This window comes from Pelophylax lessonae (genome assembly GCF_965119305.1).
Source record: "Pelophylax lessonae genome assembly, chromosome: 4".
Lineage (NCBI taxonomy): Eukaryota > Metazoa > Chordata > Amphibia > Anura > Ranidae > Pelophylax > Pelophylax lessonae.
In genome coordinates, this window is record NC_138771.1 from 183,267,557 (window position 1) to 183,286,433 (window position 18,877).

At 37.0% G+C, this 18,877-nt stretch overlaps 1 protein-coding gene across 2 annotated transcripts in view; it reads left to right on the top strand.

Annotated features, from left to right (window-relative positions):
• The window catches only part of SEMA3E (semaphorin 3E), a 217,190-nt gene that overhangs the window by 93,485 nt on the left and 104,828 nt on the right, over positions 1-18,877 (top strand). For both annotated transcript variants that reach the window (XM_082255417.1, XM_082255418.1), the window contains exon 2: positions 16,727-16,887. In XM_082255417.1, the coding sequence (XP_082111543.1) occupies positions 16,727-16,887 (161 nt within the window). The remainder of the gene's footprint in view (positions 1-16,726; positions 16,888-18,877) is intronic.

The window sequence follows — 18,877 nt, forward strand, 5'->3', positions numbered from 1 at the left end:
CAATCAGCTTCCAGTTTTTTTTTTCTCAAAGTTTAATTAAACAAACTGAAGTTAGTAGCTTATTGGCTACCATGCACAGCTGCACCAGATTTTACACTCTCCAATTTTAGTAAATCAACCTTTATGTTTATGTACACTTCACATTCTGCCTTGCTCTGAATACCAGCCTTTCTAGATTTTTATTGGAACTCTCCTCGAAAACTTAATGTTTCTTACTCCTAACACACTTTTTTTTTTTGTATGTGATCCATTTATTCTTCAGGAAGTTTAAGTAATATCTACTCCTCTAGGCTTAAAAATGAGTTAGTTCCTTCCTAAATATTGAATATATGTACATTTCTGATAAACTTTGGCAAATATACAGTATATGGTTGTATATGGTTGCTATTTGATGTAGTTTTTTTTCAATGTTTCCTGCTTCTTTTTTTTTTTTTTTAGATTCTAAACCCTAAGAAGTAGGACTCTAATATTTCCTTTCCTGTTACATTTTTTAGAAGTCTGCATTGTAAACTACATACCCTTCATAAAAAAACGAATAAATATTATAAAATATTACAAAAAACATGAAAAATAACCTTATAATAATAACCTACTGAACACTTTGAAAATGTGTGATAACCTTGTGCATCATACTTACATCCAGGAGAAACAACCGCAGATTTGATACTAAGGTGGTCTTCAAGTGTAAAGGAACTTCAGCCTGAGTACAATACTGTCATTTTTTGTTTAGCACATCTGCTATGAAACAAATTTTGTTTCTGCAGATCCAACTATATAATACAGAGGTTTATGGACTTTCAAAAATGTCATACGGTTTAAGGGTGACTGCTTAACCTATGAATGTTAACTTGTATACATAATATTTAAAAAACATTTTTTTCTAGCCTTTTGAATTTACCTTAGATAACCCATATTAAAAGGACATACCACTAAAGCAACATTTGTGCTATGATTGCATAGATCAGCAACTGTTAAAATGATAAGTAAACCTTTGGTTTTCCATAATACTACTTGGCAACATGTAAAGGATGTTTGGAATGTATAATTGTGGCTGTACTTAACCAGGCAAAAACTATACATGTATTAAAGCGAATATGATAAATCTTTGTTACCAACCAATTAAGACCTCAAAAGAAAACCTGCTTACTATCTGATAATGATGGTGGATCAAGTAGCACTATGTATGGTATTTTGCTGAACTATGTCTATTTTCATTCTCTAAGTCTAACGTAGAATATACTAAAATGTACCGCAAGGGCAAATTATTATCACATGTATATCCCATGTATGCTCCCATATATATCACATAAATATCCCGTGTACTATCCCATGTACACACAAGACACAAGATTTACATTAGGGGTTCATGCACACTGGGCTTTTGTCATATTTTTCTTTAGCCTGTATAAGCAGTTCTATGTTAGTATATTTGTTCATGCACATTAGGGAGTTAGAATCCCATTTTTGAAAAGAAGCTCTTCGGTAGAAAAATTTCTTGCCGCAGATAATTGTGGCAATTAGGAGCACTCTGCATTTTCAAGTGCACCTTGATTTTAGTAAAAAATAAAGAGAAGAGAATGTTTTGGGGAAAAAATAAAATGTCGAGAATGCGCTACCAATAAAAAAAGAAAACCTAAAAATAAAGTGTATGCGTGATAACAAATGAAGAGAAAGCTGCTTGTCTGTGTAGTGTCACCACAAACCAATAAAAAATCTAAAAATAATATAAACCGGCACTAATTCTAATGTTTAATAAAATAAAACAATCTCAGAGCATATAATTAAAATGCATAACACATATATAATAATTAATTAATAGTGATAAATGTGGTAAATAGTAAAAGTCCATAAAAAAGTTCCTGTGGATGTGCAGTAAAGATATAATAAATATAGTAGTGATCCAAAACGGGATCAATTCATCCAAATGGTGCTATATGTGAAAAAATCCCAACACAAGATCCACCAATAAGTGCAATGGTCAATCACCTCAATGGTAAATAAATTAAGCATTCATCTAGGGTAAATAGGTAATGACTCAAATAACAATAGAAGTGTAGATGGACTGCCAGATGACTCAGGTAACAATAGAGGTGTAGATGGACTGCCAGGCGTGTTGGAAGTAATATCCCATTGGTATGTTCATATAAAAACCAATGAGAGCTCCATAGTGTAGTATTTAAGTAATGTTTAATAAAAAACAATAGTAAACGTACAAGTTAGTTCGAAGAGATGTGCATGGAGAACGTACCGCTGGGTCCCCTCACTGAGGGGCTTGATAAAAATCCGAACTTCCGGTCACAGCCATAGACCGAAAGTGACATCACCCGGCTCCTCCCGACGTGTTGCATCACAAATACATGTGACTTTCTCAAGGGTATATACCCTTGGGATTTTTTCACATATGGCACCATTTGGATGAATTTATGATCACGTTTTGGATCAATACTATATTTATTATATCTTTACTGTTCATCCACAGGAACTTTTTTATGGACTTTTGCTATTTACCACTTTTATCACTATTAATTAATTATTAAATATGTGTTATGCATTTTAATTATATGCTCTGAGATAGTTTTATTTTATTACACAATAGAATTAGCACAGGTTTTTTATTATTTCTAGATTTTTGGGGAGAAAATGCTTATAAAAGCAAATGCCAGAGTCTCTTTCAGCCTTTTAGTGCAAAAAAAAAAAAAAACTCTCTCCAAAGTCGCAAAAAGGAGTAAAAATGAAAAAATAGTCCTCTTTTCATAAACCTGCCATTTCCCTAACCTCCTGTTTCTTGATCATTACTTGCTATATGTCCTGAGCCACTCCTGTGCCTGACTTGGGGTAATGAAAAAACATAACCTTTTCTTTGTCCACTACCCTCAGACGGGCAGGGTATGCCATTTGCATTGATATTTTGCAAATGAGTGTGAACCTTTTATTTTGTCTTCTTTTCTTTTCCCTCTTTCTCTCTCTCTCTCTCTATTTTTTCCACATATGCATAATAAAAGTGGGATCGGGGGGGGGGGGGGGGGGGAGGGTGATGTGGGAGCATAATGTATTGCCTGCATATAGGAACTGAATACGCTGGTAATGCCCCAATTGGATATATGGGATATATACTTTTTGTTGTTTCAATGTATCTTCCTATCATGGAATGTTATAGGCCTAGGGACAGTAGTAAAATGTTCACAAGTCTTTTCTACAATAAATAAAACACAGGCCAAAGTAATATGTCTACAAGAAACCCATTTAACTAGGGATTATGTTAGTATCTAAAGAGAACCTGGGTTCAATGGGAAGCTCGCCCATATCATACTTCATATTTGAGAGGTGTCTCGAGTTGCTACTAATACATCAATCCATTCAATAGGAATGTATCTGGGTCAAAAGTGACTCAGCAGGGAGATATATATTTGTACAGTGAATCCGGAAAGTATTCACAGTGCTTCACTTTTTCCACATTTTGTTATGTTACAGCCTTTTTCCAAAATGGATTACATTCATTATTTTCGTTTTTGATTTTTAATAAATTTGCAAAGACTTCAAACGAACTTCTTTCACATTGTCATTATGGGGTATTGTTTGATAGAATTTTGAGGAAAATTATGAATTGAATCCATTTTGGAATAAAGCTGTAACATAACAAAATGTGGAAAAAGTGAAGTGAAAAGTGAAATTTCATTTATGGCACAATACCCAGAAGCATTTGTCCTGCATGTGAGATTTCAACATGTGGCTAGATCAGTTTCTGGACAGACACGGATGTCTGCCCAGACTGGATAATGGGGACAGGCACATTAAAATTATTTTTTGAAGAGGTAGGGCTAATAGATGTCTGGATGATTAGAAACCCATATACAAAAACGTATTCCTGGTCTGTGAATGGAAGAGGGTGCTTAGAACACATAGATCTTCTTCTGGGTGATGACAACATTTTCCCCTGATTAATATATTAGAAAATTTAGCACATGGAATCTCGGACCATTTACCACTGCTGTTTGGACTTTTACTGTACCTGAGGGGAAGGCGACTGGTTGGGAGAATACAGTCCCTTTGGCTGCCTCAGATTGGCTCCAATGATCGTGTTCCTGACCAATTAGAAATGTTTTTGGGGGCACATGAGAGTATCCAGAGGGACTGTTTCTTCTGGGATACTTTTAAGGGGAGTATTAAAATCAGCCATCTCCTATTTAAAGTAAGCTGCAAGACTAGATGATGAAGAGTGGGCTGGGAAATGTGCCCAGGCAGAAAAGGAATATATTGAAAATCCCACAACTAAAACACAGAGGGTATGGGAATGTTGTCAGTGTCAATATAAAAAGCAGTTAACTGCAAAGCACAAAAATTTCATCCGTAGTCAGCAGCACTATAAGCAGGGTAACAAACCAGGGGCGTTGTTGGCTTTTATAGCCAAACAACAAATATTCACCTCAATAATCCGAAAACTGAGGAATGAGGAGGGAGAAATTGTGAGTGGAATAGAAGAGATAATTGATATATAAAAATGTACACCTCTTCGCTTAATAGTACAGAGATATAGAAATGGAGAAATATCTGCAGGATCTGGAGTGTCCAAAAATCACAGATGAACAAATGAGGATGATGGACAGAGAGATAACTGAAGATGAGGTTAGCAATGCAATAGTATCCATGGCGATTGGCAAATGCCCGGCCTTGATGGAATACCATTGGAGGTTTATAAAAAATATCTTGACATAATAGTACCGGTGTTAACAGCAATGTATTCCAATGTCTTAGTAGGAGGGGAAAAATCCATAGATGAAGCAACAATAGTCCTAATTTTAAAACCAGGAAAAGATGGCAATGAGTGTTCTTCATACAGACTCATCTCACTTTTAAATAATGATTATAACATTTTGGCAAAAATCTTAGCAGGAACACTGAAGACAATAATAATATAGATAATGATCAGACCGGCTTTATGCCAGGGAAATCAACTTTGGTAAACATAAAAAGCGCATTTTATTATGTACAGTATGGCAAAAATGTAAAATTGTTCCAGACACCTGGTGGTTAAGTATAGTCCAGATGTGTTAACATTATCTGATCTTCAAAAAACATGAATTCAATCAATCAATCAATCAATCAATTAACCATTTGTGGATTTCTTATTTTACTCATGTTTCTCTCATTAAATATCTATATGTGTTTTTTTTAGTGTTGCCATGGTAAAGCTACTTCTGAAATACCAGTTGCTTGGCTATATCTGGTTTTTAGGAGACCCTGTCATTATACAAAAAATTCCAAAAAGTCATACCTGTAAAACAATACAATACATGCATACATACCTTTCCTAATGCCCACTCTGCCAAACTCCTCCCGGATTCTACATTTCCACAGGGAAGCGGTCCACAGGGAAGCGGACAAATCTGAGAGTGTCACTTTCCTGCAGCTCTCACTGGTACTTCATTCTAACCTTCATGCCACCAATGTTTCCTTTAATGGGTGCAGGTCAGAGGGAGGACCCACTGAGAGCAGTAGATGACTACAAAAATCAACGCTGCCCGAAGTGTTAGTTTCAGTGCAGAGTTCAGCAGACGATTTCCAAAAGATTGAAGCAGCCTTCAGTAGCATGGGCAGTAGCAGGTAAGTTACTGTCTTTTTTTTTTTTTTTTTTTAGTAGAAATCCCTTTGTATGGCAAAATAGCCATTTCCCTTAGCTTAGTAAATGCAGAGAAATTTCACCTTTCAAAGAATACCCAATTTGCAAGGAAAATAGTAAAGACAGTGGGGTCCATTCACAGAACCAGATCACATGTGGCATGTAGGTGTCAAGACACATTTTCCCTAAATATTGCATGCAATCCTGAAACTGTCAATTCACTGTATAATTTTGCAATATTTCCCACAAATTGCTCCAAGCTGTGAGCAAATACCGCATGAAAAGAGGTTAGAGTCAATTCACAGAGGGAAATAAATAATTTAATGCATGCAGCAATTAAAGTGATTGTAAAGTCTCCTTTTAAAAAAAAAAAATAACAAACATGTTATACCTATAATTACCTCTTCTGTGCAGTTGGTTTTGCACAGAGCAGCTTGGATCATCCTCTTCTCAAGTCCCACACCAGCTCATCTCCTTCCTGTTGAGTGCCCCCACAGCAAGCTGCTTGCTGTGGGGGCAACCAAGCTGACTCACAGCTCCCTGTATCCAATCAGACACGGATTTGCATCCTGGCTCCGACCCTCTCTCTTCTGATTGGCTGAATAATTTTGATTGACAACAGCGGGAGCCAATTGTGCCTTGCTGCTGTCTCAGCCAATGAGGAGGGGACTCCCAGGCAGCTTAGACACTCCTGCAACATTACTGGATAAACAATAAGAATAAAATGCTGTCTGTTGCAATTTTTAATGTCACACTATATTTGCGGAGCTGTTTCTCAAATACAAATTTTCATGAAAAAATACACTTCAATTAAATTTAGTGCACACAAACTCAATATAATACCCAAATTTTTACTAAGATATAAAAGATGATACTGTGTCAAATAAATAGATATCAAACATGTCAAGGTTCAAATTTGTGGATGCACATGAAAATACTATTATACCTAAAACTGTCCATAGGGGGCATTGTTAAAGCCTTTACATATCAATTTAGAGAGAATAATTATTTGGGGCCTTAAAAATATTAATCTTTTTTTTGTGGCAATGCCTCACATATGTGGTGCAATCAACGTTTACATATGTGTGCTGGACCTTCGCACATGTTAGTATGTGTGTCTGTGCCCAGGGTGACTGGGGTGCTTTTATTTATTTATTTATTCTTTATTTATTCTATTTACATTTTTTTTTTTACTTTTTTCATTTAAATTTATTGTAATTGCTTTCGGGAGGTAAGAGGGTTCTCTTTATGGAGACGCCAGGGGGATATTGGACCCTTAATTTCTCTGCCCTTCAAAACAGCTGATCAAGCACAGATGGTGTTTGATCAGAATGTTCCCTGGCTGTAACAGCTAGGAAATGGCAGCACTGAAACCAGAAGCAACAAAAGCTTCGGGCTTTACACAGGAGCTTGGGGAAAGGATGTTCTTCCATCTTTTCTGTGGGAAGCTGTCCCAACCACTTACCATAGTTTTCCACTGCAGGGATGGGAGAGTCTGGGAACGACCATGAGTGAAGGCTGGGGGGGGGGGGGTCCTTCTGAAAGCTGTAAAGCTGCTCAATTGCTTTTACCTGACAGCCAATCACCAAAAAAAAAGTACCAGGATGGCTGCAGATGAAGCCATGATTCCTGTATTAACCACTTCCTGTTAGAATGTTTATATATATATACGTTGTACAAAAAGTGGTTAAAGCAACCTGGTAAGCACAGGTTTATTTATACCTATAACAGAAGAGGCTATTTACTTACCTCTTCAGTAGTCTATTTGCTTATGTGCCTTGTCTTAACTGCTCCCCAGCAGCTGCAATTATTCAGATAGGTTAAATAGCTGCTTCCCCCGCCACATGCAGTACTTCCTCTAACCTGCTCTAACATACATACATACTGTAGGGCCTTATGAGCCAGTGGGAGAAATGATAGCATGCAGCAGGGAGCAGTTATTCCAAACATCCAAAAATGTAGAATATTTGCCACAGTCAGTAGTGAAGAGGTAGTATTTCCACAAATGGGCTGCCAGAAAGGTAAGTAAAGAGACTCTTATATTACAGATATGCTTTAACAAGTGACCCCATGGAAACATGGCCAATTTATTATGTAAGGAGGGTACACCCAGCCTGAAGCACAGGAAAGAATATTTATTATCTTAAATAAACAATTACATTATAGAAATGCTTTATTATAGAGAATTTGCAATATTTTTATGTTGTACTTTACCCTATATTTTTAAGTTATTGCATGCATATGTATTATTTGCCTGTTTTGAAAATCTACTTGGGTGTTTATAAAATGTTGCAAGATTACATGTTATCTTTTATTAATAAATAAATCTGCTGTGTCTAAAAAGCATAGCTTTTTATATTGTCATAACTGTTTTATCTTATTACACTTATGACAGCTGGATTTGAAAGTAACCATTCTTTTTATTACAAATACCGCATAGGTTTTTGTGAACGTGAAACTGACTGCAAACATTCACATACAAATGGTAGGGCAAAATATGTTTTTAAAATCTGCCATCAGAAATTTTGTTTAGGTTTGGATAAGGGAGAGATACAAATAAATTAAAACTGGTACTTCATGAGGCAGAAGAATTCTTCTGCCCATTGGGAAAGTGTACACCCTACGCAGAAGTTATTCAGTTTTAGCAGTTAAGCGGCCAAGCTTTGCAAATGACATGTGTCTAAAATGTTCCTTGTAACAGATTCTGGAACTACCAGTATTGGAACATCTGTGTTTTTCAGAGCTCAGCCTACTCCCTTATGGCCGCACTAGGTTGTCATAGTGAGGTAGGGCTGACATGGCACACTTTATATAAGGCATGCGTGTCTAGCCCAAATGTACTAATTGCTGCCAGCAAAAACAGAGAGAAGTTCTATATAACAAAGCTGCACTGAGAAATAAATATTGAACATTGGGAAGTGATACTAAAAAATAATAGCAGTGACAGGGTGGTAAAGGAAGTATGCATGTATTTAATCTAATATATTTGTAGTCCTTACCCACTTAAAGGAAAATCTTCACAGACACCAGTAGTTTATTTTTCAAATTTGTTTAAGAACAACATGGATTAGACTTTATAAGTCTTGCCACAATATAACAATATTTCTTTCCAGAGACTCAACAAATAAACATACCACAGTCCATACCAACAGCCCTCAATTTTTTTCATGTGGTCTCATTCTCTCTTTGGCACGGGTAAAGCCTGATTCTTTTCACAACCTCTGTTGAATTAATGTGACCTTCTAGCAACTGAGACCCTTTTATTTGAGTGGGAAAAAACTCCCTCCAATCAGGGAACAGGACCTTGTTGCCTAATAACAGAGAAAGACAAGACCAAAGTCCAGAAAAATATTGAAGTGAAGCTGACTCGTGAAGACATAGCTTAAACTGTTACTTTGTTAGAAATGCAGATATTTAAATTACCATGTTGTTACTCTTGACATGTTGGGAAAACAAAGATATTTGCCAAACTGATTGCCGATAAAAATGTCCTAGAACGTTTGTACAGTTTTGGTTTTTTTTTTCATTAAAGGTCTACATACTCTCCATATGTACTGGTTATGAATGTCCAGTTCACACATTCTAAACAAGTGAACTCCTTTTTTCTAGTGCATATTTTCACTGAAGCTTCACAGCTAAATTATATGTGAACCAAAGGTGATTGTATCTATATTACCAATATGGAACCATTCTTTTCCAAAAAGCTCAAAGAGAAAGTAAACTCATTGTTTGACCTACTATGCATATGGAATGTATAGTTCAAGGTATTAACCTTGCCAATCAAGTGAAAAGACGCGATTAGGCTGAATAAAGGTCTTTTTGAAATGACATGTGGAAAGAATTGAATTGAAGAAGGAATACATCACTGAACAGTCACTTAGGTATTGGAGAGATACATTTACAATAATATTACTAGGAAATGAGACATTAAATTGAGTAGAACAGCCAGTAGAGCTTGTTTTGTTTGGACACAGCCCTTTCATTAATATACTCAGCATTTCCAAAGGTTATGTAATTCATACTTTTTTTTATTGCAATAATAAAACTATTTTAGTTAACATTAGGCTGAGTAACAAAAACATACATTGCTTAATTTGCTTAGAATGGGTCAATTAACTCAGGGGTCAGTGCACCCAAATCTGATGTTTTCGTTTCGGGAATATGGGCTAGGTGCATTGGCCATCAGTTTCTTCCATCTCCTAAAGTGAGAAATGTGCTGCAGTTCACTGCCCCTATTCTTCACCTGTTGCAGTCATTTTGTAAGTCTCATTCTTGTGATGGATCTTTATTTTATTGTACAAGAAAGAGAATGTTTAAATTCAGTCTTTGGCTTAGGTTTGCCGTTTCTGTGGTGATGGTATAAAGGGGAATGGAGGGTAATGAAGCCTTGAACTATGGCATGGCTAATTTGGTACTGAAAATGTAGAAATTGTAAAAGGTATTATGATATTCAAACCATAAATTTGTACCCATAATGAGGTTGTTTGGTTGGTTTCAGCATTTACATTTACCTAGACAAAACCAGCACTAATTTGCTCATTGGTTTGCAGGTTTGAAATGCTTGACTCAGTACAAGGGAAGGACACAAGGGCTGTCATTTAGATCTGCCTGTCTGATGGCTAACTGGGTCCAGGAAGGAGTCACAATTATCCTGCTGCAATTCTATTATAGGTAGCTGTAATATAATTTAAAATGAAATACAACTCCCCCTAAACAAAATCAAGACATTTACAGTACCTGTAGACAAAGCTTACACATGAATGATGTTTTTGCTAAATTTAAAGCAAAATCTTGCTAAACCTGAGGCAAAGCAGAATACATGGCTAAAACATATAGATATTAACTGTTTTACATGCCAAAGGATTGTAATAGAGGCAACACTTGCAGCCAGCACAATCAACTTCTTGACCTTTTGTGAAGACCACACTACAATTAAATGTACCTCTAGTGTAAACTTTGTTTTCAGTTTTTGCTGGGAAGGGTATGTCTTCTGTCAGGTATTTCTGTTTTTTTTAAACTTCCCTGAAAATGCTCTTCTCCCATCCTATTCCCTTGACCACATTCTCACCTAGGCAAAACGTAATGTACAATGTCCTAAAGGGACTTAGATAGCAATAATGAAAAAACATAACAAGCACATTAGTCTTTCCCCTGCCCCATTAAACATGGATATTTTTAATGCAGTCTATGTCTGTCTTGGAGATTTCTTCTCACTTTCTGCATTGGTGGCATGTTATCAGGAGATAAGGAAAATGTCCCCCATTGGGATCACAGGGTACAGTATTAACTGTGAAAAGTTCTAAACTCTCTCACCTTTATTAAATTCCAGATTCAACCACCCTGCCTGTGACTGGACAATAAAGCCCCATGTTGAGGCCAGAAATCCACTTTAGACAGACAGCACTGTGCAATAGTACCTCACAGTGCCCAGTCTTTCCCAATGTTCTCATTATCTTAATTTGCACCCATCTCTCTTTCTAAACAAAAGCTGCTAGCACCTCAGTGAAAAAAAATATTCTAAAATATAACATGTATGTGACATGTAACATCCCAAAATATGAGAAAATAAATACATCTCAAAAATATTCAATAATGCATCACAATTATAAGTGCAAAGTGAATACCATATACCATACAAATACATTTATTACAAAGCATGCAATCCTATATATTTGAACAAGCAATTTAGTTTATACCATCAATCATATGTCATGCCCAAATAACCTTTCTCTATTAGTGTAAAGTGTATAGTATAAACATTTAATCACCCCATATAAATTGCAAAAATAAATACAGTCCCATAAAATGTCACTCTTTTGCACCACTACCTCCCCCCGTGAACACATTTTGACTTTACTGGGTGGACCTTCAAATTCTAAAAGGTCTAATAGCAGCATCTTCCCTTCAAGCTAGGAAACAGCTATAATAAGATGTACATTTCCTGCAGAGTTTACTTTCTTAGAAGCATTTAATAAATAAAAGAAAACAATTCACAATTCTCTCTATTATTTAAAAGACAGTTTATTTAACTCACATGTTTCTGTGCAACAACATCATGCACTTGATATGATCCCCTTTACTAAAACAAGAGTGAGACAATGCCCACACTAGCAATACAGCTGTCAGGATCCCAGAGCTTGTCAAAATCACAGGCTCTCAGCAAACTCACACATCTACTGCCTCCAAAACTTGTTGTGGAGATCACACCCACTGTCACATTTCCATACTTTGCCCTACGTGTTACATCTTGATTATGTTATCAGGGGCATGATACTGTTTGTGCACTGCTGCAACAGGAAAATAATATCAAAACAGATTTAGGTAATGATGGCACTTTTATGTAGCATTCATGTAATGCTCTTTTAATAAACACTCAAATGGATTTAGTTTGAGGTTTTTGCATGTGTTTGGAATGTATGGGGAAGGGGTGCTAGAGAATTTAGTGGTATAACAACTGGGTGCAGCCAGGGGTGTACCTAAAAATTTACAGGGCTCCATAGAAAAATTGTGATGGGGACTCATCAGTGGAAGGTTGCCTGTAATTTACTTCTGTCACCCCCCCCCCCCCCCAACACATTTGGTCAGAAGAGGAAAGCTTATAATGCATTCCAATAGGGGTTCTGTTTATACTCCTTAAAACGGGTCCCCATGACATTTAAACAATTACAGGTTGTACACAAGAACTGTGCATTAAATGCAGGCAGGGCTACTAAGAGTCTTGTCATGAACTGCTGATGTGCTGCACCTGTGCTGTGCACGAGTGATGGACAATTTTGCCTGAGGTTCTCCAATTCTTGTTTTAAGTTCAGTGAAGCCAAACTTACAGTAGAGGAAAATCCCATTGCAGTTTATGGGGAGTGGGGGGGGGAGTAAATATTGCTGTTAAATGTTAGCCAAAAAGGGGTAACAGGCAAACTACAATCAAGAATGCGCGGGGAGTTGGGCACTGCCATAGGGAGCATGTACCGATGGAGACATTTTTTTTTGTTATAACATATGTGTAGGTTTAAGGGCACCATTTTGTTTTTAAACACATGCTTTGGGATGCCTTACATGGGTATTTGGTGTGCAGAAAAGTTACATTTTTACTGACTCAGAAACAGCATGCTCTGGCAGCACATATTTGGCTATAGACTTGATTTTTTACAATTAGCTTGACTTACATACAGCAGAAGCACCCCAATCTGATTCATTTCAGTTTGAAAATGTTTTTTTTTTTTTTTGGATAGTTTTAGCATTCATTTGTGCTTTTTCACGAAACAGTAAAAGGCACACAGGACACATAAGGGGATAATTGGACATATTCTAATAGAGAAAAAAAATACTGGCTGGTGTTTTACTGCAAAAATCCACAGATGATGCAGTTGTGGAAAATTGGTAAAGAGCAGTACAATTTTAATGATTAAGACCAAGGCCAAATTTACTAACAGGTTGAAGTTTTACTACAAGAATTAAGATATTGTAGATGATTTAACAATGTAAAATAACTGACCCTTATCTCTTCTGACACAGTTTGTCAGCTTTCCCTATGTTGTCACTACAACAGCCTCTAAATAACTGTCACTATGACTGTGCTGTTCTCTCTCCCCTTATATAGTGAGGGGGCTGGCTTGTCTAAAAGCCCTCCCATTAAGCTTTCTAAATCAAGGCCAATGTGGCTATTATATTAATAATAATAATACAAATATATTAATAACAAAAATTCTCTTGGACTTAGAATTTCAAAACTGCATAATTCACCCTAAAAAGCCATTTCAGCAGCATAACCACACCTCATCCCAACTGTATGAGGATGAGCAGCTTTGCAGTTAGCCACAAGTAAACTAGTGCTTGAGCTAGTGAATCATTGTGTGATTGTTAGGCAGAAAGTGGTTTTAAAGTGTAAGAGTTTTTTTACCATCCCTGCATTAGGGAAAAAAAACTGCCTACTAACTGTTTTGTCCACCCACTCTCAACACGTACCTGAGCCCTGTCAGTGATCCAATGCTGTCCCAGCTGCAGGTCTTCTCCCTTCACTTCCTAGTCTCACAGCAAACTCAGGCAGCATCGGAAGCTATAGGCTCCTGCTGATGTCAGTCAAATCCTGTAAAGAAGGAGCAGGGAAGTTGATGAGCCATGCTGCGTGTGTCTATGGATGCACACAGCCTGGCTTGGGGAAACACCTGCAAGGGTGCCCCATTAGCATATGGCTTGCTATGAGGTCAACTGAAAGAAGAAGGAGCAGAGAGCGCCAGCGGGAAACCCAAAAGAGGAGGTAGGCAACTGCTGTGTACAATACAGATATGCTCCAGGTGGGTCTTCTAGGCTGAAAATGAACAGGCTCTTGAAACAGGTGCATTTCGCAGTTTTGATAAAGCACACATAGTTGCGTGAAATGCATCATCCTTTTGTCCCCTGCTACATGCCTGTAACATCCATGCTTGATTTTATATCTCTCTAATAAATGTTGATTGCATCGTTGTTGGAAGTACGGCCATCCCTCATTCATTGGGCCAGTATCATCTGCTGTGTACAATACTTTTGCACAGAGCAGGTAAGTATAAAATCTTTTTTATTTTATAAAAAAAATGAGGCTTTACAATTGCTTTAAACCCTGACCCAGCAATTGCACAATCACTTTTCAGACGTTTCACTTCTCCTGAGCCCCAAAACAGCAACATGGGCTGCTGTGGCTGTAGTTACATCCTTGGGTGCCACAAGTGTTCAGTGTTGTAGACATTGCTTAGGTACCAATGGGAGATTTACTAAAACTTGTACACACAGCTGTGCATAGTAGCCAATCAGCTTCCAACCTTAACTTGTTAAATTAAAGTGATATTAAAGTTTTTTTTTTGTTTAAAAATAACAAGCATGTTATACTTACCTGTTCTGTGCAGTGGTTTTGCACAAAGCACCCCAGATCCTCCTTTTCTCAGTTCCCTCACCAGCACTCCCGGCCCCTCTCTCCTGCTGAGTGCCCCCACAGCAAGCAGCTTGCTATCAGGGTACCCAAGCTGAACTGCTGCTCTGTGTGTCCATTCAGACACAGAACCATGACTTGGCCTTGCCCCCCCTCCTTATTGGTTCACTGACTTTGATTGACAGCAGCAGGAGTCAATGGCACCCGCTTGAGATGAGGCTCAGGCAAGTATTAGGGGGGGGGGCTGCTGCACACAGAAGGTTTTTTATATTAATGCATAGAATGCATTAGGATAAAAAAAATCTGTCTTTAGAACCACTTTAAGCTTTGACAATAAAACCTAGAAGCTGATTGGTTACTATGCACAGCTGCAACAGATTCTGTGTGCACCAGTTTTTTGTAAATCTCTCCCAATGTGTGGTAAAAAAAAATGATACTGATGAAAGAGGAATGCTTTAATACATAAAAGATTTGCTATCTCAAACTACTTCAAGCTGTACATGTCTCCCTCCCTTGCCTTATTCAAATGATATTTTAGCTTTTTAAATCCTCTCAACATTATTCAAGGTAATGTTAAAAGAGAATTATGGAATTTGTAAAAAAAAGCAAATATAATCACCCAGATGGATGCAGCATCGATGTGATGCTGCATTTGTCCCCTCCCAGCTCTGCTGATTGCTCAGTTCTCCCTCAGCTCTGATCAGAAAGCTGGGACTCTCAGTCCCTGCCTCTCTGCTGTGCCGCTCCAGTGCTCACTGAAGTGTTGTTGCTCACTGAAGGGGGCAGGAGGGGCTGGCTAAGGCTCTTTGTGTATCACTCAGAGGCTGAACCAGATGCTGGTCCAGCCTGCTGGCAGGATCCCGACCATATGATTGGGATCTTTTCAGAGCCTGGTCCAGCTTAGTGACGCCAGCAACAGCAGACCTAAGCTTGATGATAGCTGAAAACGGGTCACAGGAGTGCAGAACAAACTGCACTCCTGTGATCCATAGGAGACATATAGGAGAAGCATAAAAAGCTATGCCTATACTTCTCCTTTGACATATTTCCAAAGTAAAAGATTACACTGGATTGATAAGTGCTTTAACCACTTGCCGCCCACCCACCATCAAATGATGGCGGAGCGGAGCGGTGTGGTCCTCGTTCTGGGACGGAGTCATATGACAGCGCACCAGAATGGCCTTTCTCGTGTGCCCCGATCTTGGTAAAGAGCCAATGACATGGCTCTTTACCCATGTGATCGGCTGTGTCCAATCACAGCCTGTCACATGTAAATGAGGAAGTGCCGTTTATGGGCTCTTCTTGCCTCACACTGTCAGAGTGTGTGGCGAGGAGAGACGATCAGCAGCTCCTCCTCAAAAGGGAGCCTAGGACAGGTAATCAGGGCACTGATCATCAATGCCCTGATTACTGTAAAGTAAAAAAATGTGCCCATAAGTCCCCCTAACCAGTGCCCATCAGTGCCCACAGAGCACATCAGTGAAGGAGAAAAATTACTTATTTTCAAAATTTTCTTTCTTTTTTTTTGTGATTAAATACCACCAAAATAAATCTCAATTTGTGTGAAGAAAATGATAAAAATTTCATATGGGTACAGTGTAGCATAACCACCCAGTTGTCATTCAAAGTGTAACAGCGCTGAAAGCTGAAAATTGGCCTGGGAAGGAAGGGGGTAAAAGGGCCCTCTATTGAAGTGGATAAAAACAATGGTCTACTTTGGTCTGATTTTCCTGTGTGTACCAGCTTGTTTTTGTGGTTAGGAAAGTTGGCTTTAATATACAGTATCTATTTTTTAAAATCCCACAAAAAAGGACAAAAGCTTAAAATCATATAATCAGTTTGCAAATCACTGTGGATGGGCCAAATACCCTTTATGTATGATCATATTCTAGTAATACACCTATAGTATAACATGTATAGATATTATAGTGCAATATTAAAAATCCATAATTTTGTAATGCATAAAAACCAGCATTGTCTGTAGAGTTACTTTTGAATTTCTGTGTCAGCTATTGCCCTAGAAATTGTAAAATGCTTACTTTTTTGTATACATAAAAATGTACAGTATACCAATTTGCTGGTTTTTTTTTTAGATTCTCAAATGAATTTTAAATATTATTTAAAACATGCAATGTAAACCATGATGCACATATCTAAAGACTCATAATAAATGTAAAAATAATTTATTCCTACTATGGTTTATATTTCAGAGCTTTTGGATTTAAACAGAACGTCAGTCTTTCAAAGCCCCCATGGTGTTCTTGACCTTTGTACTATGTATTTGGATGAATATCAAGAAAGACTGTTTGTGGGAGGCAAAGATTTTGTATATTCACTCAGCTTGGAAAACATCAGCGAAAAATATAAAGAGGTAGTATTAAATTATACTTTTCTGTGTTTTACTTTTTTTGGCTTCTTGTTCAGTAAAGTCAAATACTATTATATCTGATATTGAAAATTTGCCATGCTTACAAGTGATGAGCTATATAAGTGAAGCCAAAACTGTTACATTACACTTTTTACAGAGGCTTTAACAGTGTTAAAGAATTGTGATTATGAATGTTCTTTTGGCCAAAGGAACATTCAGTAACTACTGTATTTCCATGTTTCTGTGGACATAAACAACATATTTTTTTGATTGTTTTGCAAATGGTAATATAACAATATCTATGTTTTAAGGGGGTTTTCTATTTTTCTTTAGGAAAGTAGTAAAGATATGTGTTGAAGTAAGGTGTTTTATGGATTTGGCTTTGGAAGAATGTGTAAAGGCTTTATTTTTCATTGCATTAGGCAAACCTAGTTTTGAATATCAAATGAGGTACAAAATTGGCAACTTCCACTGTCCTGTATAAGACTTTCTGCAAAGCATCAGGCACGTATTTGCTAACACTGTAAAGCCCCTTTTAGGAAAGCAATGCTGTTTTATGTTAGACTACAGCAATGGTAGTATAGTAGTCACATTCTATGTAATATAGTGGAAGCATTAAACATTTTATTTACTGATAGTTACTTTCTTTACTAATGACTATTTTTTTCTGCCCCCATGAGGCCAAAATATAAGTAAGTAGGTTTCCCTGAAACTGTTACTGCAAGCTATGTGATCTTTTTTCCTGACTCATAACTGTTCCCCATACACTAAATGGTGCAAGAGCGCGTGCCTTACAGCATAAATGCTATTTCCACAAGGGAGTCTACTAAGTCACCCATGACTGTATATGTGTGGATGTAGAGTAGATTGAGAAATAAATGACAGATTTACTGTTTGTGGAAAATAAGCCTGAACTTGTCAACCAGAATTACATCAGCAAAAGCACGAGTTTGCCTTACTCTAGATTTTTTAGAGATAATCACCTCTCCAACTGAGTGTTGTTCTTGAGGTTTAAGTTGATAATATAAAGGAAAAAATGTGTTTTCAGCTTAATCTTAGATGATCCAGGGACTTTCACCCAGCAGTGAATTATAATAAATCTCTTTAAAAAAAATCACGTTTTGACAGAGTACAAATTTGGAGTGAATCTCAAGTCTTTCATACCCCATGAAAACTTTAGTATATTGAATAATGTCAGGGCGCATAGGTTTATTATGGCAATTATATCTGAGTTTGTTTGACATGTATACACAGCTACAGTATTATTCCAATGCAACATATCCAACACAGATTATTATTACTTATAACCCAAGTGTGTTTTGGGCTTTGGCATCCAAAGTCAGTTCTACTAGTGTTATGTTTTCAGTTATTAATTTACAGTTAGATCAATCTCAATAAAACTTTGATCTTCATTTTCTGGCCTCTTTTGCTTCCCATGTTGGCAGAAACAGAACAAACCCTTTGTGAATTGTACTGTTGCCAATTGTAAGATCATACATTTATTGTTTACATTTCATGTTACATAGATCTAGGGTGTAAGGGTTGACAGCAGTAGGTGATTCAAATGCAAAATGATTAGTTGTATCTAGGTTTTCATTTTAGCATTGAAAATCCTGCAACAGACTTATATTTATATTCGCCTGTAGATCTTTGGGAGGAAGAGAAGTTGTCCACATTGCTACAAATACACTATTCTAAATACATGTTTTATTAAAATGTAAGTTTTATACCAGTTAAACAACCTAATCATGCATATTGCTGCTGGTGTATGAAAACAATGCCTTGGAAAATATCTTGGTGACCATTACATCCAGCCTCTGTTATTTCTGCTGTGATGTATTATAAATTATATAGAGTTTATGTGGGCAACAATAAACAGAACACCTTTTATAAAGGAGTCCCTTTGTGAGCAAATGTAAAATAACTTTGATTGTTTGACAGCATATAGGTTGTGGCTATATACTTTTTATATACTTTTGGAAAATCCTGCTTT